This window comes from Pieris brassicae, chromosome 4 (genome assembly GCF_905147105.1).
Source record: "Pieris brassicae chromosome 4, ilPieBrab1.1, whole genome shotgun sequence".
NCBI classification, from domain to species: Eukaryota; Metazoa; Arthropoda; class Insecta; order Lepidoptera; family Pieridae; genus Pieris; species Pieris brassicae.
This window is the reverse complement of record NC_059668.1, coordinates 21,159,413-21,186,925: the sequence shown is the minus strand read 5'-3', so window position 1 is coordinate 21,186,925 and position 27,513 is coordinate 21,159,413. Positions and strand designations below refer to the sequence as shown.

The window sequence follows — 27,513 nt, the reverse complement described above, 5'->3', positions numbered from 1 at the left end:
TCACCCTGCCTTCTGCTGATAGAGGACAAATGTTTGTTTTTAATTTATTTTATTATTGTTAATAAACTATTAACTAACTAACTTAAGATGTCATGTCAAACATGGTGTAATGGTTACAGCTCTTTACAAACATTGTATAAAACAAAAAAATTGGCGATTAAATAGTAGCGGAGAGTTTATTGCCAGTTCTTCTCCCACCCTTGATTTGAGAAATGGCAGTAAATGTGAAATTAGAAGCATTTACCATTTAATATATATATTTTTTATGGATTTTCATAAGTGTACATTGTGTTACCTAAATTAACGATTTTGACTTTGCTCACCTCAAAAAGACGGTATTTCCCAGAAATGATAACAAGTAATTATTAAACTGTAATTGCGAGTGATATTATATAGAGTGTAACAAAAATAGAGTGCATCATGATAACGGATAATATAAATATGTGGTCATTCGATTTTTTGCTTCAGTGTTTGTGATTTGACGACCACAAAATGTTTATGAAATTGTTCATAGTTGCCTGTTTGGCTGTTGGTAAGTTGACCTTTATTTGTTTAATTCTATTATTATCTTATAATTACCTTGAAGATAGAAAATAAATCCTATTTTTAGAAATTCGGAAGCACGTCAATATAAATAAATGAGTAGGTATTATGTAAGTAATTTTATAAATGGCTTCTGATGTGTTTTCTATATTTAAAATTCATCTAGATTATTATTTTAGCTAGTATGTAATAGTTCAAATTTTTACTAGCAATGGTTGGACCATTCAATGTTATTACAAGTTGGGTATTAAAATTTTAGCCGTCTTCGAATGTGGCATCCCACCGTCGTCGATGACGACGGCAGACCTTAACCAGAAGGGCCTGCTTAAGGATGCATTTAGAAGAACCTGTATACAAAATGACGCAGAAGACAAGGCTCCTCAGACTGAGGTTAGTCTTAGTAGAATTGCAATACAGTTTAGTTTTCTATTATTTGTGTCCCTATGATGAGGCACAGGAGGCTTATCACCTACTTGCCTATTAGATAGACAAATGATCATCAAATAGAAATAGAAAGATCTTAGACTTTAGCGCTACTGATTTATTCATTATATTATTTGACTCCGCTGGCAGATCTTTTTTAATAAATTGTAACTAATAAGTGGTTGTATTATAAAAACGTTAAATTAAATCAATTATATAATAATGTTACAGGCTGCTATAGACACTTTTCTGGATTGCATCAAGGCTCAGATCGACACTGACACACTGAATAACGAGCTGTATGCAATCGAACGCGACGGAGCCGTTCATCCGGAGGTCATCAAGAAGTAAGCTACAAAAAAATATTACATCTAAAGTAATGTGTACCTTACCTAACTTTTCAGTCAAGGTAACTTGTCAGTTTGTTCCCATTTGTTGATATTGATTGATAAACTATATAAATTTGAGCATAAGAGCCAAGCGTGTATGTGCGTGTATGTGTGTAATCTTCGGACTTACTCCCTGAGAGTATAGCCAGACTCAGGCACTCTCTTCAGCATAGCATAATTACTATTTAATTAATTAGCATCAATTTATTCTTATATATAAGATAATTTTATACTATTACACTATTTAGAGCATACCGTCAACCCAGGAATCGAACATATTTTTATAATTATTTACACCGCGTAATTTTTGTGCGTAAGATAGAGGGAGACATTTCGAGACTTTTTATCATGTTCTATTAGTTATTTTTTTATATCCAGGTACTGTGACAAGAAACCAGCATTCCAATCCTGCATAGCTGGTTTGTTCGACGGAGTCTACCCATGCTTGAGCGCTGATGTTCGTGGTGATCTTGATTCTGACAAAAATGCTACCGACCACTTCCTGAATTACATCTGCCACAACCACGGAGAGAGAATTATTTGTGAGTAATATTCCAATAGAGCGTTCAAAAATACCCTTTATATATATTTATTTATTGTTGTAAGGCAATTTACCATAACTCACTATGGTTTCACCCATTTTTTTCTCTCTTATTATTATTATGTTTAGGCGTATTGAACTTGTGAATTGTGATCTTTCCCGTAATAAAAATGAATTATGTCAAGGGAGGAACAACCTTGCCAAGTTTTTGTGCCCGTTCTTTTCAGAAGAAAGCCTTCTGGTAGACTAATGATCGGATGGCGTAAATTTGACATGCATAACATCAGTAAATTGATTGTTATGAAGTTTATTTAAATACATTAAAAATTCGTACATGATTTTTAAAAAAATCATATGGGACCTTCAACTAAAACACCAATAATTCTACACATATAAAGTTTTCTTCTTTATTCTACTATTTACTGTTTACACATATATGTGGATCAAGAATCAAAAAAATGTTATTTTTGTATTACTTAACATTAACATATATTTCAGTATTCATGGCTGAGGGTGAATTCCGCTGTTTTAACGAAAAAAAAGACGTAATCGCAACTTGCATGGAGTCCCATCGCAAGGATGTTATTGAAGCCGGAAAAGACGTCAAAAATATGAACATCAATGTATGTATAGACTTATATAAAAATACCGCGTAGATGAATCACCAAAACAAGACAGTCTTCAAATAATACACTTTAAATTGAATAAGGTTTATAAAAGCTTTAAATATTTGTCAACTGACGCAATGGGTACATACGCCATAAACTCTATCTAGTGACATCAATAACCTGGACTGTTTCCTAAGCTGAATTGATTTAAACAAAAAGAATCATCTCGAGTTAAGTTCGATGGTGGTTATTGTAGATATGTTCAAATATAACGCTTGCCCCTGGGAACAAAGTCGTAAAAGCAAAATCTATATTGTTCAGGAAAAATAATATAGGATAATGCTGTTATTACTAGGATACTAACTACATTAGATATACAATTAGACATATCAAATGAAAGCTTATGTTTTCCTATTCGACGATTGAAACATTTTTGTCATGTATTTTGCAAAAGCGTTTTCGATTGTTTCACTATTTAGACATCATTTCGGATGACACATATTGAAGAATGTTTAGGAGATCTATTAACACTCTTTTCGCTGAAATATTATATTAACTTTTCGTTATTAATTAATAGAATTACAATCGAAACTAAATCTTTACGGTTGTTGCGATCTATTTCAGGGAAGGTACAGTTAGGCAAACGAGTATAACTAATATTGTGCACAAAATAATTTACGTGGATTAAACACATTTAAGGGGTTCTTAATTCTAATTGACAATTCAATACAAGTCGTTTCGTCATTTTTGGACATTATCGGAAACAATAATGTTATATTACAATTTATGAGTGTGTGGAAAACTCATTTTGGCTTCAAGTGTGTGATGATTGCTAAGATACTGTTTACGATTTTAATTATTTACTAATATATACCTATATATTTTACTGAACTAATGTTAGGTTACATAACTTTCGTTATGAATTTGACTTTCTGACAAACTAGTGGAAATATATTGTTGGAGTAGTGATTATTTGAGTGTAACATTATAATTAATATTAATTTAGTAAGGTTTGAATATATTTTACTAATGTAATGATGTAGTGATACAATAATATAAGAATTGACTATGATGATATGCTAGACGATATAATGACTATTTAAAATACTACCATATTGATTTGGACGCCATTGTGTGTGATAGAATGTGCGAAGTTCAGATTGTACCACAAACATATTTCAGTACCACAAACCTTGCAAAAAATTATTATTATTAATTTAGCACAGATGCTCAGGATGAGCAGGACTAAAAAAATCATAAGAACAGTTTTAAAGCAATTGTATTTTTTTTCAGTACTTCTGTAACAATTTTATGCTCACGACCTCATGTGCTATGAGTGCTTTGGAGAACTGCACCTCTCGCACGCCCAGCAACGTGTTGGAGTCTTTCTCCAAATACGTCAAAAACAGCACACCATGCAAAAAATCTGTAAGTTACTTATTTACGTACAATATACATTCGCAACTATTTAATAGCCCCCATATTCTTAAGAAATAATCAGAATATACAGTAATACCCCTATAACGCGGTCCGGTGCTACCGCGTTATAGGAAATCGCGTTGTAGGAGTATTCTTGGAAAACCTGATTATGAAGTTACCAAATCATTATAAATTTAACACTACAGAATTAAAACTTTAGAAATCTCCGCGTTATAGGGAGGACACATCGTTTACTTTGTACTAGGGATTACTGGATACTAATACTATAATAATTATTGTAGTGTTTTACATGAAAGACTCCTGTCTTTTATGGCACAATTGGAGAAAACTAAAAATAATTTACATAAAATTGTACAATTAGTGTGATTTAGATTTTTTATGAACAAGGCGGCTACTTTTACAAATTAATAATGACATACAGTTCATGACGATTCCTGCCTCATTACATTTGTATATTATTACTTTATTAATTATTGAATCCGTTTTTTCGTACGTGTATAATCTTAAATATAACTTATTAATAAAATTCTTAATTTCAAGTAAAATTAATGTTATTTCTTGTTTTAATTTCAGAAGCAATAAGCAGCATAAAGATTGCGTATGAACTTCTAATTATAAGTGAATATATTAAGTCGAAGAAAACAAAGTTTAAACGTCTTTTTTCTACTTGTCCCTGATTCATTTAACCCAAGTACAAGAGATTTGAAGCTTTATATTTTAAATATTGTTTATAATTTATAAAAACCTACCACCTACCCAAATGTATATGTATATAGTCATCATGTAGAACTATATTTTCCTAAACCTTCCGGAACCAGATAAACCGTTATTCATAAAAAAAAAATTAGTCCAATAATATCATTTTAACTAAAGTTCTCTGCCTCTCTTTATAACATCGTAAACAAGGTTTGACAGATAGAGACGAAAGAGTACAATCCGACTAATTTTGTTTTAACAGAACATATAAAAATGTAAACTTGACTTGAAAATGATTGCTTTTAGGGATTTTATTGTACAATGCATTAGCGGTAATAAGAAATATACAAGTGTGATATCAGAATTATGGACTAAAAACCGATGAAATGGCATAAAAGTACTGTTTGTAGTGGCATTTAATTTCCCGCATGACCTATGAATTGTCATGATAAGCTTTCATGCACGTAATAGGTCAGCGAAGAACATGACAGTTATGTCATGTGTCAGTAGGCTGTGTTCAGATTTTATTTGAACATTGACCAACTGCTGACACGGCTCATGTGGCTATTGTATACTTTAATAGCTGAAGATGCGCGATACCCCAACAGCTCAAAATAATAATATGAGTGAATAGATGTAAGTAGTATTTAGGATATTGTTTTATAACAATAAACCAGATTTGAATATTGCTGTGTCATATTCTTTCTTGCTTCCTCTCAATGTGGCGAAGACTAATTCAAGCCCTTAACTATCGTGGTGAGCCTGCCCGATAGCTTTGAGATAATCCCAGTACCTTGAACCTATGATCCTAACTGTAGGGCTCCGCCCTTAGGTCTCTTGATGCAGACAACCCTTACTCATTTATATGTTCACTATTTATGCGTTAGGGTGCGTTTGTAGGGCTTAGGGATCCGTAGGGTTGTTAGGTTCTGGCATTCCACCCTGACATATATTTAGTTATCTAGTGCAGCTTGCTAATACGCACACTAAATATACTATACAGATACTTCTGACATTTAATGCATATAAATTTAAATACACATTTCACAATCTATGCCTGGAAAGCTGTACATTGGTCCTTCGAACCAGACAACAGTTATTGACTGTTTCAAAAATTAACACCTCTATTATAAGAAAATACAGTTTTACAAAATTAGTATTACAAAGTAAATACAACTTTAATTGTGTTTTGGCATAAGCGGTAGCGGTATTTATTTTTCCACACTTTAATCAAAATATAATTTATTTTACACTTAAAGACACCATTTGTCCAAGTTGTATATCAAGATTCAGGTGACCTTAATCAGGGACTGGTTGGTATTCTCGTTTTTGTAATAAGTGTAGTCTACAATCTACTAAGAAAACTCTGAAACGTGCTACTTCCACTGATGGATATATACGAAATATCGACCTTATCCGATTAAACGGGTTGATCATCCTCCCTTCAGGTTGAAGGAGCAGAAGCGTTATTCGTGCTCCGCATAAGTAGAAGTTTATCTTATTTCAAGTACCATATTCACTTGATAACTTTTGTCGTTTGACTAGCTTCGACAAAAGTTACTTATGATATTGAACATGCCGTGGTGTTACCGAGCCACGGAAATTAACTTACGAGTTAAAGAGCACTTATCTTTAAAAAACTGTTGTCGTAACGAGATAACGTGGAGTAAAGTAAGCAACAACATTACAAATCAAAAGCTTAACGTTGTATTTTGAAATTTGTCCTTCTGAACGGATCAATCAATACAACTCGCGTTTTTTAGAAATTATGTATTTATTAATTTTCCACCAACCATTTAAAAGGTTTTATTAACATGTCTCGAAACCTAACTTCATATATTGCATGTGAGTATTATTTTAATAAATTTAATTATAAAAAGTTGAAACGAATCTGTGCTCAATTATGATTAGCCAACAGCATATTTAGCCCAATAGGCGCTACAACTCGACATAATACGACATGTTACGTTTGTCCAAACACAATTTAAAATGTATTTTGAAAATGATAAAGAGACATGAAAGAAAATATTATACTTTATACTTATGTTTTAAATATCATAAGCTCGGGAATTTATGTTAAAAAGTTGTGGTAGAGTTTCATACTTTAGAATTAAATTACTTCCAGCTGGTCATATCGAGTAAGTACTTTTAAAACCTTTCGATACTTATGGCATATTAAAAGCACATTTATATTTTTTACTTATTTCTCATAACAGACTCTTAATAACAGAATGGTATTTAATTTAAAGCAAATACACATTTACAACATAAACATGACACACAGTTAACAACTATTACCTACTTATACAAAATACATATTCTATATCTTAATATATATAAATCTCCTGTCACGATGTTTTTCCGCGATGGACTCCTAAACTACTTAACCGATTTTAAATTAAATTGTCACACCGTGAGCAGTCTGGTCCAACTTAAGAGATAGGATAGCTCAGATCTTTAATTATTGTCGCAATTTTATTTTATTGCAAATTATTTGTCTATAATTAATTGACGGTCACAATTATCTGTTAACTCCTAAAGATTCTAACAGATGTCGATACCTTTTGACTGGATTGAGTAAGTAATCAATAGATGGCACTGCTATGGTAAACAGAAATTCAATTATTTCTACTTTTTTAATTTTTGGTGTTAGCATAGCCACGTGTTACTTAGACCGAAGTGTAAATCAAATTCAAATTATAGTGACGATAATACATTGAAAATATTCTTTCGTGTCACGGTATTAAGACTAACTAAAACCACATTAAGAAGAAACGAAGTTCGCGGGGGCAGCTAGTTTATAATAAATTACGTTTAATAAAGGATACACGTGTTTTTTTATAGAATTACTCAAGCATTTTTAGTTATATTAAATTTATCAATTTACTGGTAATTTGTGTTTTAATCTGAAGATATACGATACATAGCCGAGTTAAGAAAACAGTATGTATTAGACCGAGGAATTTGAAATACTTGGGTTTGCCTTGTCAATATGAAGAAGGGGTGTGAAATAGTAAAAGCGAGAATAAGTCAGGACAATTAACCGCTGCAAATAGCGTGTAAAAATATAGTTTACGGCTACATTCCAGGGATTCAATACCAAAGCAGTAGCTGGAATCTATATAGTCAGCCGGCAAATGTTCATATTCATGCACTACTAGTTGTACATAAATTGATTGAAATGAATATCATTAAAATATTAATTCAAAGAGTTAAAATCGCCCTTAATTTTGAGTTTTTTCGTATAAATGAAGAACTTTATTGTTGATAATATTTGTATAACTATGAGCCTCGAGGATCAACTTTTTACGTTGTTGTTCTATTTAGTGTTCGCTATGTTGCGTTTTGTTTCCACGAGAATGTAAGTGCGTGCTCCTATTTCACTCCTATTTCATAAAGAAAACTGAAATTTAAGATTTGAAAAAGCAAATAATAATTAATATTTTAAATTACTGCTTAAACAAAATCAGAGTCTTCCCGCCTCTTCAAAAACCTCCTCACATCTTCTATGGTGAGGTGGAAAATATCAATATTCTCATAATTGGTGTCATAGTTAGATAAAACCCGAAACATTGGCGAATTATGTAGGTAATTCGATTTCGTACGAGGCACCTGGAACAATTTTATGTATCTTGTCGCATAAGGAGGAGGGATTTTAATAGAAATTAACGACAACAAATAATAATTAAATAAATATGTAATCCCTTAATCAGACAAATTCCTACACTTGCGAGATCTTTTCGATGTTTCCCCGCCAGTGTCAGATTCGAGTTGCCTCACTGTTTGTCGCATACTCTTGACTGTTGCCTGAAAGATTGGGACAGGAAGTCTAAATTGAAGTGAAGTTTTCTCATTAATTTGATTACGTCGATCTCAGGGTCGGACCCGTGTCACAAGTTACTTCATTAGTTACGCAGCTCGCTGAAAGTAATCCGCTAGAATTACGTAAGACACGGATTATAGAAATTATTTTGCCTTTTTCTCTTTTTTCGAAGGAATAATTAATTTTCTTTTGTATTGTTTTGCCTATTCCTACGCATACTGTAGATTTTTTAACTAGATTCAACCTTTCAGGTTTAAAAATACACTAAGACTTAATGTACAATTTACCTTAGTTTAAACTATTCTACAATACTATTGTAGAAAATTGAGTCAACGTAATATGTGACCGTTATTCTAGAAAATTATAATAATATAGTTACATATTTATGACCTTTTCGTATCCGAGATAGAAATCATTTGCGCACCACTGCATCAAAAAGTATTATTTTCGTGTTCCTGTACAAGGCCGTAAGAGTCTCCGGGGTCTCGCATTCTCGTGGTGACATTTTTAGGATCTGCATTGAGGTAAAAAATCTAAGACTTCATAATTATATGAATAAATGATCTTTCGTAGATTACCATCGAGCCTCGGACGCCAGTAATAAGAAGCGCAAAAATTTTTTCAAATCTTTATCATTAATTCTTACTTTATAAGTAGGTGAGTATTTTTCTGCTTGATATACAAGAGAGTACCAATTCTTAACAGGCCGGAAACGTACTCGCGAGTCCTCTGGCTTTGACAGTGTCCACCGGCGGCAGAATCACTTAACATCAGGGGAGCCTCCTGCTCATTTGCCCCGTGTTCTATAAAAAAATATTTTTGGGTCCGTGTGGGACCCAAAAATCCCAAAAGGTCCCACACTTTTTCTCGTTTGTTACTTTCATTACAGCTAACTCATATTTAAAAAAAAACTTGGTGCACAATCGGGTTTCAAAGGCACGATATCACAGTCGAGAACTACTAAACACTAGGTTATCATTGTTCATATAAATCATTATCATAATTATAAAATAAATGAAATTCAAAATCATTTCAAAGTCGTATAAATTGTGATATAACACAACTTGACACATAAGTGCTTCCAAAACACATCGTCTCTCTGATATGTAAATGGGAAGAATCATAAAATTAGAATTTAAAATCAAAATTCAGTTTCAGAGGTGTTTTTGTGTAGCGGGGTTGCGGCGGGCCACCGCGCGCATAACTTACGAATATTTATGTCGGCAATGCCACTAGCAGGCTTACAATATTTTCGGGCTTCCCGTACAATGTGCAATTTAATTCTACCTTTAACAACACCTTTTGTATAGGAGTCAGTGACTCAGTTGACATAATAAAACAGTTTCAATTCAAAAAGTTAACGCGTTTTCATGTAAGAGCTTTTTTTATTGAAGTGAAACTTCCTTATCGGCGTTGGGAAAAAAATTACCGTCACATTTTTCCGTTACGCGCCATCTTGTTCATGTGCCTACCACGGTTGATTCGAAAAGATTCGAAGCCATTAATAACAAAAATATATAATAACGATAACAATGATAGTTATAATTTTTGATATGATTGAATGATAGTTATACAATTAATGAAATTCTGTAATAATTTTTGTAGTAATAAGGTAAAATGAAATCATTATATTATTTGTACTCGTGTCTATGATAATAAAAGGCTTATGTTAAACTTCATCTAATTTAAATTTATTTAACCATTTTCTGTGAAGTTGTATATTGTAGATCATTTTTACACTTATTACAGCCATTGATTATTATTTTATATATCAACAATCGAATGAACTTTTAAAATAAGGTGTCATATTATAAATGAGTGGTTTCCACGTGTGAATTTCATCCTTAAAGAGGTGTCAGGAGCAGAAGAAGCTACACTTGCCTATTAAGAAAAATAAATGATTACGAAACAGATACAAAACCGTGACCTAGACGTAAACGTACTAAGAATATTAACATCAAACAACGATGGTGAATCGAAAATCATTATAACTGAAAATCGTAAAATACGATAAAGCTGCAATTAAAAATTAAAAAGTTTCCCTTTTACAAATCCCTTCACAAAATATTTGAGCATTGTATTAACTCGATCGCTAACGAATTTTAGTGGACGCTTCCAAAAAGCTCAAAGGAGATGTAGCAAAGTGTTCAAATTAACGTTTTATAAAAGCTCGTAAGCTGCGCTGGTGACAAGCAACTTAATTAACTTCATATAAATACAATAGCTTTAATAACAACGGTAAGCGCGAGGTAAACTGTAAATTTAATTAAAAGTTTGCTTCTGCTTTAGATTTAAGAGGTGTTGCTAATATTGTTAATTTGTGACCCCCCCCCTCATTTATAAGCAGTCAGTTGTTACGTATGTTAATTTTTCATAGGAGGCTTAATGGAATTCTATAGATTTTATAAAATAGTATTTAGTTGAAATGAAAATCTTTTTAATTGCAAGCAAACATAATAAATGTATAACAATTAACAAAACGTTCTTGCTTGTGCCAAATATTGCGTGTCAGATTTCTGTGTGTGTTCATGATAATTTGTTAATCTAATACGCAAGTAGGTGATCCGGCTTCTGTGCATGACGCACGCCTTCGACTTTTTCGGTTAAAGGCAAGCAAGGTTTACTCACGATGTTTTCCTTCACCGTTCGAGCGAATAGTGCATTGGTGGACAGCCGGGGATCGTACCTACGACCACAGGGATGAGAGTCACACGCTGAAGCCACTAGGCCAACACTGCTCTTGGTGTGTCAAATATAAGTGCAATTATTAAAAGTACACACCATTTAAATAGTGACTTAAACAATAATACAATACAATATGTTAACCGTATCCTATCTCGCTCAAACGTGACTTTTGTAATTCTTGTTTTAGAATAAGTTTGGCTTTTTATAAGATTTGGTTATTATTACACTTCACCCATCGTGTTTTTAGATTAGAGAATTAATTTTTTAGATTATTCCTCATCGAAATCGCTTGCGAGCTATAAGGCCCGTTGCATCCCTTATATTTTAAATTGAAACTTTTTTATCGGCGTTATAAAGAAATTTACCGTCACATTTTTCGGTTACGCGTCACATTAATCCGTTACGCATCACATTTTTTCGTTACGCGCCATATTTTTCTTGCCCGTACCACGGTAAAATAATTAACAACGATAGTAATAATTATGTTACAATTAATGAAATTATGTAATAATCTTAGTATTAATAAGGTAAAATGAAATAATTATATTATTTGTATTCATGCCTATGATAATAAAAGCCTTTTGTAACTTTATCTTATTTATCTTTATTTAACCAATTTCAGTCAAGTTGTATATAGTAGATAATTTTTCGAAAAATAAGGTCATAAAGAAGTTTAACTTTTTACGTGTATACACACACATTTTTTAAATGTATTATGTTATTTGCTTTCGTATAAAAGTAACGAAGTGTAAATAAATAAATTAAAACAAAATTTTGTTAATAGACAAAATGAATCGTTTATAGATACTAATTAACGCCCTTGTCTTGCGAACTGGTAGTAAATGTAAAATTACAATTAATTTAATTTCTTTTTGACGTTCATAGGTATACTTGTTTAACTATATGAATAAAGACATTTTGAGTTTGAGTATATGCGATATAAGCACGCGCAAAATATCATCTAATCTAATAGCCTAAATCTAGTTTAAAATTAGTTTTTCTTTTAAAGAAAATTATGAGATTGATTCTCTCTATGTATATTCCTGCAAAATAAAGCTTATATTTAAAGCAGACAAAGATTGAAGAATTCTTCGTTCTCAGTGTGTAAATAACTCAAGGATAAATAGAGGTGAATGAAGACGTTTAAAGGATGAAGTTCGTAATTCTATTACTTAATAAGTACACAAACCTTGCGGAGATCACCGGAGTTCCCAGCGTATAACCTGAGTAATTATTCTTCGGCACGTACAGCCCTAACAGCCTGGAGCCTTAGGGTTGCCACTAGTAAGAGGAAATTATATTTTGAATTTTATTTTATATGATATGTTGGTAATATTACAGCTTCATATATCCTTCAACAGCTTGACTTGTGCGTACGTCTCTTAATACTGTTTTTATTTATTCATTATACATACAATTTTAGTAATAAAAAATCACTACATGCAGTAGTGTTAGCATTGTATATTTTTCTCTCTGGCGTGGACTATGTTCATACACCAGTTTTTGTCCAGCGCCTTTCTTATGACAGTGTACAGTTTTGTGGACGATCAGTCTTTCACCTGATCGGTCCAACTGGTTGGTAAACTCCAGTGATCCTTTGGCTTCTGCGTTACCAACCACGATCAGTTTCTCCAAGTTCTCCTGGTGACTCCTAGAAAAATCATTATTTCACGGGGGATCAAACTGAAGTGTCTTAGCCTTGTCGTTGACGCAGCGTATTAAGAAAAAAGAAAAAAAATGATTGTACTCTATCTTGTGAACACTAGCTGATGCACCTCATAGAAAGAGTTTTGTAAACAGTAAACTAATTTATCTTAATATTACGTTCATGTAACTGCACAAAAACATTGTTATATGTCTATTTTTCCTTGATATTGTAACATAACCCAACGGGGTAACTTTAATGGGTTTGTTATTCACGTCTTCCGTCATTTTGGGAGTAAGATTTAAGGAAAGGCGGTAAATCGTACTTTTAAAGAACATATTCTCGTGATTCTTAAGCAATGTTCTTTGCCAAATGCATTTTCAAAGCGTTAACCTCCTTCTAATGTGTATGAGAAAATAAAATGAGATTAGAAAATTCTTTTTACATTTTACTAATTCATTCTCAACTTCATTGTATTGCAGTTCTTGAGCACCATTTCTCTGTTGAGTTCGTATGAAGAAAAACCAAGGAAACCATCATGTCGTACTTAGAGTTTAAAAGGAAAGACATGCCTCTGGCAATTGCCTAAACATAAAACAGATACAGAACACATATTTAGATATAATATTTTCTCACTTTATTTATTAACAAAATGAAACAAAGACTGCAAATGCAATACCTATTTCAGTACTTCATTAAGAGTTTTTAATTTATCTTTAACGGGATATTAATAATGAAAATTTACAACGGCGCAATAAAGCGACTAAGTTACAAAAGACTAAATAACTCCGTTTTAAGTCTTGGTTAGAAAAAAGTGTATATTATCACGATATTCTTACATTTTTTTTAATGATGTCCCACAGTATCTCCCTATGAATGTATGAAATCCAAAAAATAGTGTAATATATAAAAGGTGTTGGCCTAGTGGCTTCAGCGTGCAACTCTCATCGCTGAGGTCGTAGGTTCGAGCCCCGTCTGTGCACCAATGGACTTTCTCTCTATGTGCGCATTTAGCATTCGCTCGACCGGTGAAGGAAAACTTCGTGAGGAAACCAGCTTGCCTTAGACCCAAAAAGTCGACGGCGTGTTTCAGCCACAGAACGTTGATCACCTGCTTAACTATTAGATTAACAAATGATCATGAAACAGACACATAAATCTGAGGATTCTGAGGAAGTTTGTAGCGCCATTGATTTTTTTTTTGAATAAAAGTTGTGTATAATCATGGTTTTACGTAAATTTACTGAAATAAACGATTATTGTTCAATTATTGTATTGAAGAGTCGCAAAAACGTCGATCAAGAATATAAAATTCCACCTGTATCACCTCGACGTTCGTTGTTCCAAAACTGAGCTTCATTAAATCGTGGAACCAGCTGTCCATTAAAGTCCATTATTTCTGAAATAATTCGATTCGGTCAAGAAAAAACCTTATCAGATTTTTAAAGACCGGTAACACTTCTTAATATCAGACGACAAAGTTCTATCTCTGTTGTATGAAAAAATATCTTGCCAAAATACACGCAATCTACGCGAAGCTGGGGGCGAAAGCTGGTAAGTTATTTAAGAGGACAAATAGAAAGGTCTAATTCATAATATTAATGCGGATGACGTGAGGACATCAAAAGTCACGGCACGTTATGGGCATTCCGCTAAAATCACTTCTCCATCTCCCGCACTGACAGTGACGCATCGTCAAGATTCTTTAACATTCATTTAATAGAATTTTCCCAAGAATGTTTTGAGGTTTCAATTCAAATGTTTGAAATTTGTAGAAACAGAGACTTTTTGTTGTAAATCCCACACCGACGTATCGAACGTAGTTAGTAGGCAAGACGGTACTTCATTTCGGTCTACCTGTAGATTAACTTGATTAATAAAATACTGCAATTAGCTACAAAAAGCAATGTAATCTCGTGGTATGATGGGAATCCCGGTTACGAGACAACGGAGATATATTTTTCTCTTACCACAAATAACGTTTTTAAATTTTGAAGTTTTATAAACATAACGTAAAAACATAACGGGGTTGGGTTTGGATCTATGCTTCTACGGTTTCCAGCACGCTTGCATTAGCATGCTTGCATTAGCATGGTAGCATAGGTGCAAACCCACCCTACCACATCCTTCTGATGGGTAGGGAGGCGTGGTCTTGGGGGTAGCGCAGGTCGCTGTGATCCCCAAGGCAAGTTTGGTGGACTAACCTTCCCGAGGTTGCCAACCCTGTTTTTGGTCTAATACCCTATGTATTAGACGTAACTAAAACCACCAAGCGAACTTTTGCAGGGATGTAGAGGTCATGTCCTTGCGAGTTCATCATCCAAAATAAAAGGACGGTGGACAGTAAATGACCTCCCGCGTGTTTGTGCCGTGCGCGGGGACCCGTACGGGGGGATGAAGGAGTCCTGGAGGTTGAGTGGAGTAGTGCGCCGGTACAGTTGTGCGCTGCACACAACACACCTCTTTGGTCTGGATTTCCCCTCACACGGGAGGCCGTGGATTAGCTGACCACGGTCAACCGGCTGTGGTATCCCGTAAGAGGGCTACCAAGCGAGAGTCGGGGTGTGGGTGGGGGGGGGCGTCGGCGTGGCACGGGACTCGGGGTGAGTTTGCGTCATCGTCTCGGGATGCGAACAGCTCCGTACTCTCTTGCGGCGTGCGGACGCGCCTGCCCCTCTACACGCTGACTCTATACCGAAGGAGTAGCTCTGACGTCGCTTGCTGAGCAAGGGACGTCCCCGACTTGAGGGCTCCGTGGCGGGTGGAGAGCTCCGACGGTGAATCTATTTCATACCACCACATGGATAGAGAGACAAAACACACAAACCAACAAAAGGCTGCATTCACAGGTGCGCCTAAAACTAACAAAAACAGGGTTGCGTCGCAGGACGTGTTGAGGTGCAAGTCACCAGTGACACGATACTCTGATGCCCCTATCTCGCAAACGGATGCACCCAATAGGGCAGCGTCCGAGGCACCAAAGGGCAGCGGCTGAGGAAGCGCCAAACTGGGATGCACCCTTAACCGTGCCCACTCCAATGGTATCTCATACACCACCACACAAGGATGCGTCCACTGTTGCGGCCAGGCTGACTGCGTCGGTCGAGCAGAAGATAGCAACTCCGAAGGATGATACAGCAATGTCTGCGTCCATAGGGGGGGCATCCGAAGCAAGATCGATGCGGAAGACCGAGGCTGCGACGATGAGCACGTCCAGTGCACAAACCTCGACCATGGACATGTCGGCCCTGAAATCAGCGATTCAGGAATCGACTCCCAGGATGGTCCTAAGCTCCTCAAAAAGGCGACGGCTCAGGAAGGCCAAAAGAGCGACGGAACAGCAACAGCTGATTACCGGCTCTCAGAGGATACCTGAGAACCCTGGAACTGCCCCCGCGGTTACCACAACTGCAGGACGCGGGAAAAGGGCACCGAAGCCGACTGGGTCCTCTGCCGCGCTCAAGCCTATTGGCTCTAGGTGCGGTAAAGAACCTAGAGGGGGGTACCAAACCAAAAACCCAAACCAAACCAAACAACAAACAAAGGGCCAGAAACACGATCGGCCAGAGGAAACCGTGACACCGACTGGGGAGAGTAAAAGGGTTAAACCTAACAAACTCCGGCTGGAGTCAGGGACCTCGGCCAGTTACGCGGAAGCGGCAGCATCCTACAAAGCCAACGAGCTTTGTGTTGCCGTGATGACTGAGCCCTTTATAGACATGACACAAGAACAGGCAGATAACATCCGCCTACAAATCGAGGGTAAAATCCAAGATGAGCTCATGGCGGATCTTGAAGCTACCCTAGCAACTGAACCCAACGACATCAGATTCCGGGGAAGAGCCCACTTCTCAGATGGTGTCCTCAAAACTTGGTGCGAGGATACCTACACGCTGGGATGGCTTACCGGAGCATGCGATGTCATCAACAATCCGATACCGGACACCAAACTGGTGGTACGGCCTCAATCAGACATTCCGAAGAAGGTGCCGTGCTTACTGCATGTTCCAGAGTTCACTGGTAGCACGGAAACTTTACGGAAACTGATCACCAGGCAAAACCGCCACCTAAACATCAGATCTTGGACCCTGACTCACGAACGTAGAACACAGGACCCGACAGGCGTATCTTTGTTCCTTCGTCTTCCGGAATATGAGATCTCAAAGATCAAGGCACACGAACGTCGCATCTACTATCTGATGGGGAACATCTATATCCGAATTCTGGAAAAGGATGAACCCTCAGTGGTAGCTGCCGCCACAGTAACTACTGCCAGTACATTGGGGACGGGATCCTCGGGGCCAAAGCCGCCCTCGTCAACGACGGAGATAGCCGCGGTTGCCGAGGTAAACGTCCCCATGGAGACAGTTCAACAACCACCCTCACCGGTGCAACTAACCTCGGATGACGAGTTCTTTCAGGAGACAGGGGGGAGTGAATTCAGCGACAGCTGTTTGCGCTCCTCCTCCTAACCGGACTGACCTTATCCAGACCAACCTCCAGCACAGCCAAACAGCGTCGGCTTCACTACGCAGACTGCTGGAGACCAACCCGAAGACCATTGCCGCGATCCAGGAGCCGTGGATCAGGAATGGCAAGGTATGCGGCCTGGGTAACACCGGTGGTAAACTTTTGCTGGATACCTCAGTAAGTAACCCAAGAACCTGCATTATCATACCTAAACATGTACCAGCATACCTAATTAACGAACTGTGTTCAAGGGACCTTACAACCATTAGGTTACCTAGGGACGCACATCCAGACATCGTCCTGGCGTCCGCCTACCTACCGGGTGACGAGGACGTGCCCACTCCAGAACTCGGCCTTCTGGCTGACTACTGTGAGAGGGAGAAACTGGAGCTTATAATCGCAGCAGACTCCAACGCGCACCACACGCTATGGGGTAATGCAAATACCAACGCTCGAGGTGAGAATATGCTTAACTTCATTCTTAGCAATATTCTTATCTTAGCAAACAGCGGCTCTGAACCAACCTTTATCAACGCACGCTCGCAAACCATAATCGATCTAACAATGGTGACCTCTGGTCTGTCAGATCACATACAGGATTGGCATGTCTCCAGAGAGCTATCATGCTCAGATCACAGGTGGATCCGCTTTACAATCAAAGGGGAGCTACCTAAACCACAACCACGACGCATACCTCGGAGAACTGATTCAGTAAAATTTTACAATATAATCGGCTCAGAGGTAAGCAAACTAACAATACCAACCACCATTGATGTACAAGACATAGACAAACATGTAAATAACCTAACGTCCCTACTCCAGACCAGCTTTGAACGGTCGTGTCCCCTTACCATGCCTAGGTGGGGGAGTAGACATAACTGGTGGTGCCCCGAACTGGAGAGACACCGAAAGAAGGTCAGGAAGCTGTTCAATAGAGCAGGAAATACCCGTTTACCTGCCGACTGGGTCAAGTACACAATCGCGAGAAGACGATTCAAAAAACTTTTACGCTCTAGGAAGCAAGAGTGCTGGAGACACTTCTGCACCAGCATTGAAAGCAACAACCAGGCAACCAGAGTGAAATCATGCCTCTCTAGTGAGCCTTATCACTCAATTGGTTGTCTTAAAAAACCTGATAAATCATTTACAAAAACCGATGCAGAAACATGTGAACTACTGATGGAAACACACTTTCCAGGCTGCATAATTGCCAACGACCAAGCATGGCAACCCTACTCAGAAAGTGCCACCACCGACTCAGACTGGAATGTAGCTCACAAAATAATCACAAATGAAAAAGTAACATGGGCAATCAACTCCTTCCTACCATTCAAAGCGGCTGGCCTGGATGGCATCTTCCCAGGCCTACTAAGATGGAGTGGAAACCTTTTGGTGGACTATCTTGTCTCAATCTTCCGAGCATGTATAGCCCACCGCTACATACCCTTGAAATGGAGGGAAGTGAAAATAATATTCATCCCAAAACCAGGCAGAGAGGACTATACCCAGGCAAAATCCTTCACACCCATAAGCCTCACATCTTTCCTGTTAAAAACAATGGAGAGGCTTGGAGATCTGGAAATACGTAGCCAGGTATCGCTATCCAAATTCCTGCACCCAAATCAGCATGCCTACAGCCCAGGCAAGTCAACGGATTCATCACTCCACAACGTTGTGTCTCGCATTGGCGACTCCCTGAAGTTAAAACAGTCAACCCTTGGTGCATTTATTGACATCGAAGGCGCTTTTGACAAAACAAACTTCACGAGCATTACCAGAGCACTCGTTACATGTGGAGTATCATCAACCCTGATAGGGTGGATAAACAACATGCTAAAACAACGAGCTATACAGTTCACTGTTAATTCCACGACACGGGGCATTGTCAGCAGAGGCTGCCCGCAAGGTGGTGTCTTACCGCCGCTACTGTGGAACCTCGTAGTTAACGAGCTCATCACAGAACTCAACGCTGGCAACCTCTACACAGTGGGTTATGCGGACGACATAGCTATCTTGATATCGGGAAGCTTTGACAGTACCCTATGCGATCTCATGGGAAGGGCTTTCAAAGTAATTGGGAGATGGTGCAACAAGCATGAGCTATCTGTCAACCCATCAAAAACAGAGCTAATACTCTTTACAAACCGGAGGGTTCTGGGACCACACAGGCTTCCAAAACTCTTCAACACACAACTCAAACTCAAAAATGAATTAAAGTACTTGGGTGTGATTCTGGACAGTAAACTGCTCTGGAACAAACACCTAGAACACAAACTGAGCAAAGCAACGATCGCCTTCTATCAATGCAAAAAGATGCTAGGCGTGAAATGGGGCTTATCGCCAAAAATAACATTATGGCTATACACTGCCATAATCAGGCCAATGCTGGCCTATGGAGCCCTGGTTTGGTGGCCAAGATCTGAACTTCAAATGGCGATCACGAAACTGGGACGCTTCCAAAGGCTTGCCTTGTCCGCTGCTAGCGGTTGTATGAGAACAACTCCGACCGCAGCAATGGAGATAGCCCTGCAAATCTTACCTCTAGACCTACACATACAGCAGGAGGCGGCACTTGCGGCCATCAGGCTTATGGTATTGGACCTATGGGGAAAAAACCACTACAGTTCACACACAGTGATTCTCAACAGGACAATAGAGTACCAACCTCTTATAGCTGCGCCATGTGACAGAATCACTAATCAATTAATATTCAACAAGAAATATCTTATACAACTGAGAGAAGAGGAGCAAGATCAGTCGCCCCTGAATGAGCTACGTATATACACTGATGGCTCAAAAACAGGGTGTGGCTCAGGCGCTGGTATTTTCTCCTTTGATCTCAACATCAACATACACCTACCTCTGGGCACACAAAGCACAATCTTCCAATGTGAATGTGTCGCTCTAACCGAAGCAGCCAGAGCCGTACAGCGGATGGGAGTCAACGACTTTTACATTAAGCTCATATCGGACAGTGCATCCGTGCTGATGGCGCTCGGTAACGAAAACACAAACAGCAAACTAATACTAGAGTGTCACCAAGCACTGGAGGCAATAGCTCTAACAAATAGAGTTACCTTACAGTGGATTAAGGGACACAGTGGCTCTCTCGGCAACGATGCAGCCGACGAGCTTGCGAGAAGAGGCTCTGATATGATACCTGCTGGCCCGCATCCGCTCCTCCCCTTGCCCTTCTCGCTAGTTCGAACCTGGATTCGCCAGAGATCCACTGTACTCCAGAATCAACGATGGTCGCGAAGTGTAGATTGCAAACAGTCCAAAATGGCTCTGCCGGCTGTGAACCCGCAACTTACTAAGCGACTTCTAAACCTGAACAGAACCAATCTCAAAACAATCATAGGGACAATCACGGGCCATTGTCTCCTTAACAAACATCTTTTCGTCCTAGGCGCAATAGACAGCCCCTTGTGCAGAGGCTGTTTCAGCGCAGAGGAATCAGTCACCCACGTAGTCCTGGATTGCGAGGCTGTGGCTAATCAACGTACAAAAATCCTCGGAACAGTGAGGTCGCTCCGCGAAGCCTGTGAAGTGCCCGGGAGACTTCTGTGCTTCTGGAAGGAGTTGGGCTGGCTAAATTAGCCAGGGCTTCTACGCACAACGGACCGACTACGTGTCTAAGTACGGAAATTGAGTCCACCTACCTAAACCTAAACCTAAACCTAACATAACGTTCGTCCGAGTGTTTGTGGTATATACATTTCTGAATGGGTTTCATTGCTCGACAAGGACATGATAACCACAGAATAAACACCGTTTTAAAGGTGACCGAATGAACAACGTGGCAAGCCGCACATACAGTGTTTGCCGTGATTCTAAAGTTTTGTATACGCGCGGATTGAAGTTTTGAAATAGACTTAAGGACCTTTCAAATGTCAATATCTGTGGTAATAACTCTGTTGCTTGATGATACTTAACGCTTGACATGTATACAGTGAGGACTCAATTTCCACATATCGACGCTCATTCGGTCTGTTGCTCGTCGAATCCTAATTAAGCCAGCATAGCCCCTTATGCTTAGATAATTCCTGGCACTTCGCTGGCTTCACGGAGCCACATCAAGGATCAAGGATTTCTATTCTTTGGAAAGCCTCAGCCACGCATTCCAGGTCTACGTGGGTAACTGAATCCTTGCGCTGAAACAGCCTCTGCACAAGGGACTGTCTGTCTCATCTAGAACAAAGTGATGTTTATTAAGGAGGCAGTGGCCCGTAATTGTCCCTAACATTATTAAGTGATTAGTTCTGTTGTGTCTTAGAAGTCACATTGTCACTAGCGGGTTTACAACTGGCAATGCCATTTTGGATAGTATGCAGTCTGCGTTCTGTGGATCTTAAGCGAACCCAGGTTCGCACTTGCACAAAAGGCAAGGCAAGCCTGCACCTCTTCTTGCTGAGCTATGCATGTTACAATTTTTAGAAGCCGGGCTTGAAGCCCTATTTAGTATAGAGCCACCTCTTTGAGGACTACGAGGAGACTGCGACTCCGCTATCTAACTGGAACGTTTTATTGCAATCGTGTACTAGTCTGTTTTTTTACAAACACGTCTTCAAGCTACGTCTATACTAAATACATACTCTTCAATACTGATTACTACCAATCTCTTTCGTCTAGACAGCATTACTGAACAAAAACAATTTATTAGCAAATAGAAGTGCAATACAGTCAATTTCTACAATTAACAAGTATTACGACATCGTAAAAACTGAAGTGGCCGTTCGATAGCAATTATTATTTTCAATTCAATGAATGTTGCAGTAACATCAACTGCTCGTTAGCAAGTTTTATTGATTACGTCTTTAGTGCTTGTATTTCGCTACAACTTTCTTGACATTTCGCAAAAGGAACTAAACGGAAATTATATGAAATTATTCATGCCTTTTAGTTTCATTCGTTAGGATGTGGCAGGCCCGTGGACTACGATTTTTATTTAACAAATATTTATTTTGATTATTTCTTAAAATTCGTTATAAATAATTGTTTTGAATTTATTATTAGTTTTAAATTATTTCTAGAATCCACAAACATTTGTAGACATCTATTTAATTGCTAACTTTGTTGCTTAGTTACAATGGTGGCCTTCCATTGATAATTGCCCACGGCTTCGTTCGTATGGAATACTTCCATATTAATAATTGTTTAATTGTTGCTTCAATTGAATTTATTTAAAATGCTTTAAAGACATAGGTAAGAAGGCCATTTAAAGAATGCTAGAATTTTAAAAATTCATCAGCCTTATCTTGATGCCTGGAAGTCTTTTATGGTATCTAGACACTTCACTAGATATTTATTTTCCGAATTAGCGAATTGTGGAATCAACTCCCGGTAGCTTTTCTGGAAGATACGACCTCCAATTGTTTTAAGAGTGTCTTCCTAAAGGCCGGCAAACGTTTTTAAACACAAAACAATTTTTTTTTGTTTGCACAATTTTAGTAGGTGTCCCGTAGGCTACTTCGATAGGGGATCTTAAAAGTTGTAGTATGAATTTTATAAAACTTTTTCAAGTTTGTAGTTTAATTAATGTAGATCGGTCGGATAGATCGGATACATATACTTATTAAAGATGTAACGGTATAAAAATCGGAGAGAAAATCGTAGTTGTCATATAAATATTTGGCATCATTTCTACGAAGGTAATAAAATGACTTTTAAGACTTTTTCATTTAAAATATATAGCAGTTGGTTTTAAATTGCAGACTCGATTTATTGAGAAAACCTCAAATAACTTTTAAATGAATTGAAATTATATTTTCTGAATAGTATTTTATATTTTCCGACCTTGAACGAGAACTTATTAATTATATGTTCCTGTTCAAATAAGTATATGACCACTTAGGTGCAACAGTTTAAGTGGATTTTTTTTTTAATTTTTTTACGTGGACATAGCGATCGTTATTCATATATGACTAAAACAGTTACTTAAATTAACATATATTTTATACAATTTTCTTAATCTACACTAATAATAATAATTAAAAATATATAATACGTAATAATAATAATTAAAAATTAATAAATATAAAAATTAAAACAAATTTAAAAAGTTTGGTTCCTGTGGCAGTGTACCTTTAACGCTGGTAGAATTTTCGCTCTGTATTGCGATACTAATTCGTTGAGCGAGGAAAGCAACAGCTCTGGAGTCACCAGTACTATCTACCAGGCAGCAACTTAAATCTTTAATTAGCGTCTGGTCACTTGAACCCCATAGCACAAGAGTTTCTACTCCAAAGGAAACAAGATCGAAGTTAGTGGAAAGACTCTGATATTTGTCCCGTTTATTACCTCCCGCCTGCATTTTATTAAGTATTTTTAATGTTAATTATGTAATAGTAAATAAACTATTAAATTATAGTTCTCCACCAGCATTCCTAAACGTGTCATAAACATGATATTATTGATAAATATTTTGCAACGGTCGTGATATCCACGCTCTAATTACGCCTTGAACGTGTGTACAAATTAAGTAGAAGTGAAATGAGAGGTAAATCTGTTTTAAACCACAGTAGACGGGTCGGGAGTAGATCTCTCGATCCGTCACGCGTCGCACAAACTTAATCCCTCATCAAATCCAGATTAATTAAACTCGAGCCGACCACGATCCCCTCATCTACTATATACGTACACACGGTCATAACATTAGAAGATTGGCTTAGTAAAATACTTAGAATGTGGAACATAAAATACTTTGTTATAAGATTATAAGTGCTACAAAAGTTTCCTTTATCTTTCAAACGAGCTTTTTGTGTGTAAGCAACTGTTTGGTTAGGTTTTATTAGATGCTTAAAGTAAGTTGCTGACCTAATGTTGGAGAACTAAGTGCAAGGAGAAACTCTAGAAATAGCTGCTTAAATAATAATAATAGCCTTTAATTTAGATACATTTACATTTAAACACGTTTCTATTTCAATCTTCTTTTTTCTTCTCTTGTCCTGTCTATACTGTCCGCACGTTGACATGTAGCATCGTAGTAGTAGTAGTAGCGTTTGCTATTCTCGACTTTTTTCTTCCTGTTGCCACATTTACACTTTGGTAAATACTTTTATTGTAACTTCTGTTAACTTCAGTTGTTTTGCTTAAAGCTTTATTCTTTAATTTGTCTATTTTTTCTTCCCTATTACACATCGTTCCATCGATGTTTGACACACCATCCATGCTCCATAAATAGTGGTTATTAATGAATCTAAAATGTACTAGTAACCTAGCAAGGTAATAAACTAAAAAACCGTATCAAATAAGTAATGAAAATTTGCTTGCCCTTCAGAAATAAGATTTTTTAACATTTTAGGCATTTTATGTTTACATTTACCATATTTTAGTTTATGAACACATATTTTGCCAAACAAGCAAAATAATTACTTTCAAACCACGCTATTTCGCCTTAGAAGTTTTCAATCAGAATTAGTTATTCAAAGCTTTCATCTACTGGGTCTAAATGAAACAAATTTAATACATACGCACATTTGTGTCAGGAATGTTCAGAGAATTTGTGATGTATTAATTCATACGCTTTTGTTTACGCTGCTTACTCTACTCATGTCAGACAGTGGAATAGGATTTGTTTTGAAATACATATCGTTTTTCAAACCTCTCAATGGTTGCTGAATGCGGAATGAGAATAAAAATATGGGGGAATCAGAATAATAAAACGATTTGAAAATGTATAATCACACAATTTTTGTCAATTATTATTTAGAAAATAATCATTATTGCACTGTAGAAGCCGATTTTATACATTTTTGAAATATTTATTGCGACTTAACAATAACTACAAAAAACTGATATGTAATATTTTACTCAAAAATATATATTTATTGGTACGAAATCCATTCAGTAGTTTTAAGTGTATTATATAAAAATAATAATAATGTGTTTATTCATTCTACAACAATTCGTTATATTGTGTAAGATTTGAGAATACAGTCGTGGTGTTCCCAGCTCTTCCATAACAAACTAAATTATAAATTCCTTAAAATATATATATAAATTATATATTTTTTCAATAGATTTGCTGGATTGTCATAATTACATTTAATTCTATTTACCGTGGCAAATAAACTGTATTCTTCTAGGCACTGTACAAGCTGGTCATCCATTGAATCTCGATACATTGTGTTAATGGCTGTTCTAGATTTTGGCATTCAGTTTAGTGGTTCAAATAGTAACAGCATCATACAAGGATAAGGGATTATTGTAGATTAACTCATGAATTTGGCTTGAACCGCCGAAGACAACCGGTGGAGAGGGCCTCCTGAAAATGAAACGTGGGAAGACCACAAAAGTAGTTCATGTATCGCGTCATGTTAGGGTTGCTGGGGAGAAATGGATGGAGGAAGCTATGAAGCGAGGTATGACAATAACAAACGTAGATTAAGAGTATAATAACAAAACTAACACCAGTTTCATGTGTAATTTTTCAACAGTATTTATGGTTTATGAATAACAAAAATGAACAATACTGGCACTTTGTATAACACATATATATATATGTAACAAAAACTTTGTGCAAAGATTAACAACCACTCAAGTCGTAGACTCCACGTAATACAATCAAAAGTTTTGATGAATTTTACCAAAATTGCCTTTGCCGCCTTTAATAGGAGTTAAATAATAAAGTCTAAGTTTGCTTTATAATTTTATTTGTATATGAGATCTCCAGCTTTGCCTCTTCGATCAGTTAAGTTTTTTTCTACATTCGCTAGAAGGACTTGGCTTACATTTTTTATACATATGTGATTATATTATTAATCGACCAAGCCAAATATAGGTAATAAATATGAACAAATACTTTTAGATATACTATAATAAAAAATAAATACTTTAGTTTGTTGATTTTTGTATTGTCATAGTAAAATATCGTTCAATAGGGCAAAATCAATCTCCATTTCGCTACTCGTACATCTATCTCTGGGAAAATGGTAAAACTATAGTGAATGCGTGGAGCGGCATTAAGCCGAAGGTTTTCGTAGTGACAAGCTATATCCATTAATTGAGTGAACGAGTGATTTATAGTGAACGTGAGCGATGCAGCGGTTGCGGCGCGGGTTACAATGAATCACGGATCTTTCTCGAAATGCCTCACAAACGTATTTTCATACGTCGCAAGGGCTCATCCCTGGATCAGCGTGAAGAATTTATCGAGACTGTTTACGCGAAACAACGTTCATAATAATCATTCAAATAGAGGGAATATAGAAAACAATCGCAAATCGGAATCAGATTATCCATACAAATACCTAACACTGCGGTAGTATACGCTGAAAATTATTGGTAAAACATACTCGGTTGTGGCTGATCAATTTAAGAAAAAGCGTTGTTAAGTACCTGTCTGATGCCTAATCCGCTGTTTTGTTAGTAATATTTTTTTTGTTTATCATAAGGAGAGAAATTACTAGTTAAATGTAAAATTGTAACATGTATGCTAAGCATAGTTGTCATGTATTAAAAAAAATAGCTTATATCACATACTATAAATAGCATTATATATGATGTGGCGAACTTAATTAGATAAATAAATAAAAAAAATGTACTTGGAAGTGTATTTTTACAATTTTTTTGTACAATTTATGTTTACCGTAATTGCCATTAATTTAAGAATAGATTTTAGCTGTAAAACGTAGAAAATGCGTTACATATGACATGCATTTAAATATTTTTACTAAAATACATTAGCACCAGATTCACAACAACAATTCACTAATCACATTTATGCTTGTCATGCATGCCTTCCATCTTTATCTTGGCTCATCTCTATATATGTAAGTATTATAAAGAGAAGCTGAGCGAGACATGACGTTCATTAAAATATTCAATCGTATGCCTTCAAACCAATCCCAGTTCAGTCTCATCATTCATTCAAATGTACTCCTGCTTAGGCTTAATATAGGATTCAAATTCAATTTAAGTTTTATATCACGTACCTGTATAGATTAAATATAAATTAGACAATGGGTACTTTTGAACTGTCAAAAACTGGAATTATAGAAATTACGTCTACTTGACTTCTCAAATTCGTATTAAGAATATTAACATAGACATAGAAATAACATTTATAACTAACAAGACACAGTTTTTTTAACAGACCAGTTTAAAAGAAAGATTTCTATTTATGATTTAAAGACAAAACTTTCTATTGCTTTTGAGTACGTAAGTCTAGGCCGTTTATTTACCTGCTCATATCAGAGGTTAGAAAGATTCCTCGTAAAATTTTATAGCACCGAGAACGTGTATTGAAC

The 27,513-nt window shown here is 36.7% G+C and overlaps 1 protein-coding gene across 1 annotated transcript; it reads left to right on the top strand.

Annotated features, from left to right (window-relative positions):
- Positions 1-477: 477 nt before the first annotated feature.
- On the top strand, positions 478-5,295 carry LOC123708539 (27 kDa glycoprotein-like). Its single transcript, XM_045659302.1, has 7 exons — positions 478-532; positions 803-933; positions 1,198-1,313; positions 1,734-1,897; positions 2,395-2,519; positions 3,798-3,932; positions 4,518-5,295. The coding sequence occupies exons 1-7, from the start codon at positions 493-495 to the stop codon at positions 4,524-4,526; spliced, it is 720 nt and encodes a 239-aa protein (XP_045515258.1). The 5' UTR covers positions 478-492; the 3' UTR covers positions 4,527-5,295.
- The last annotated feature ends 22,218 nt before the right edge of the window (positions 5,296-27,513 follow it).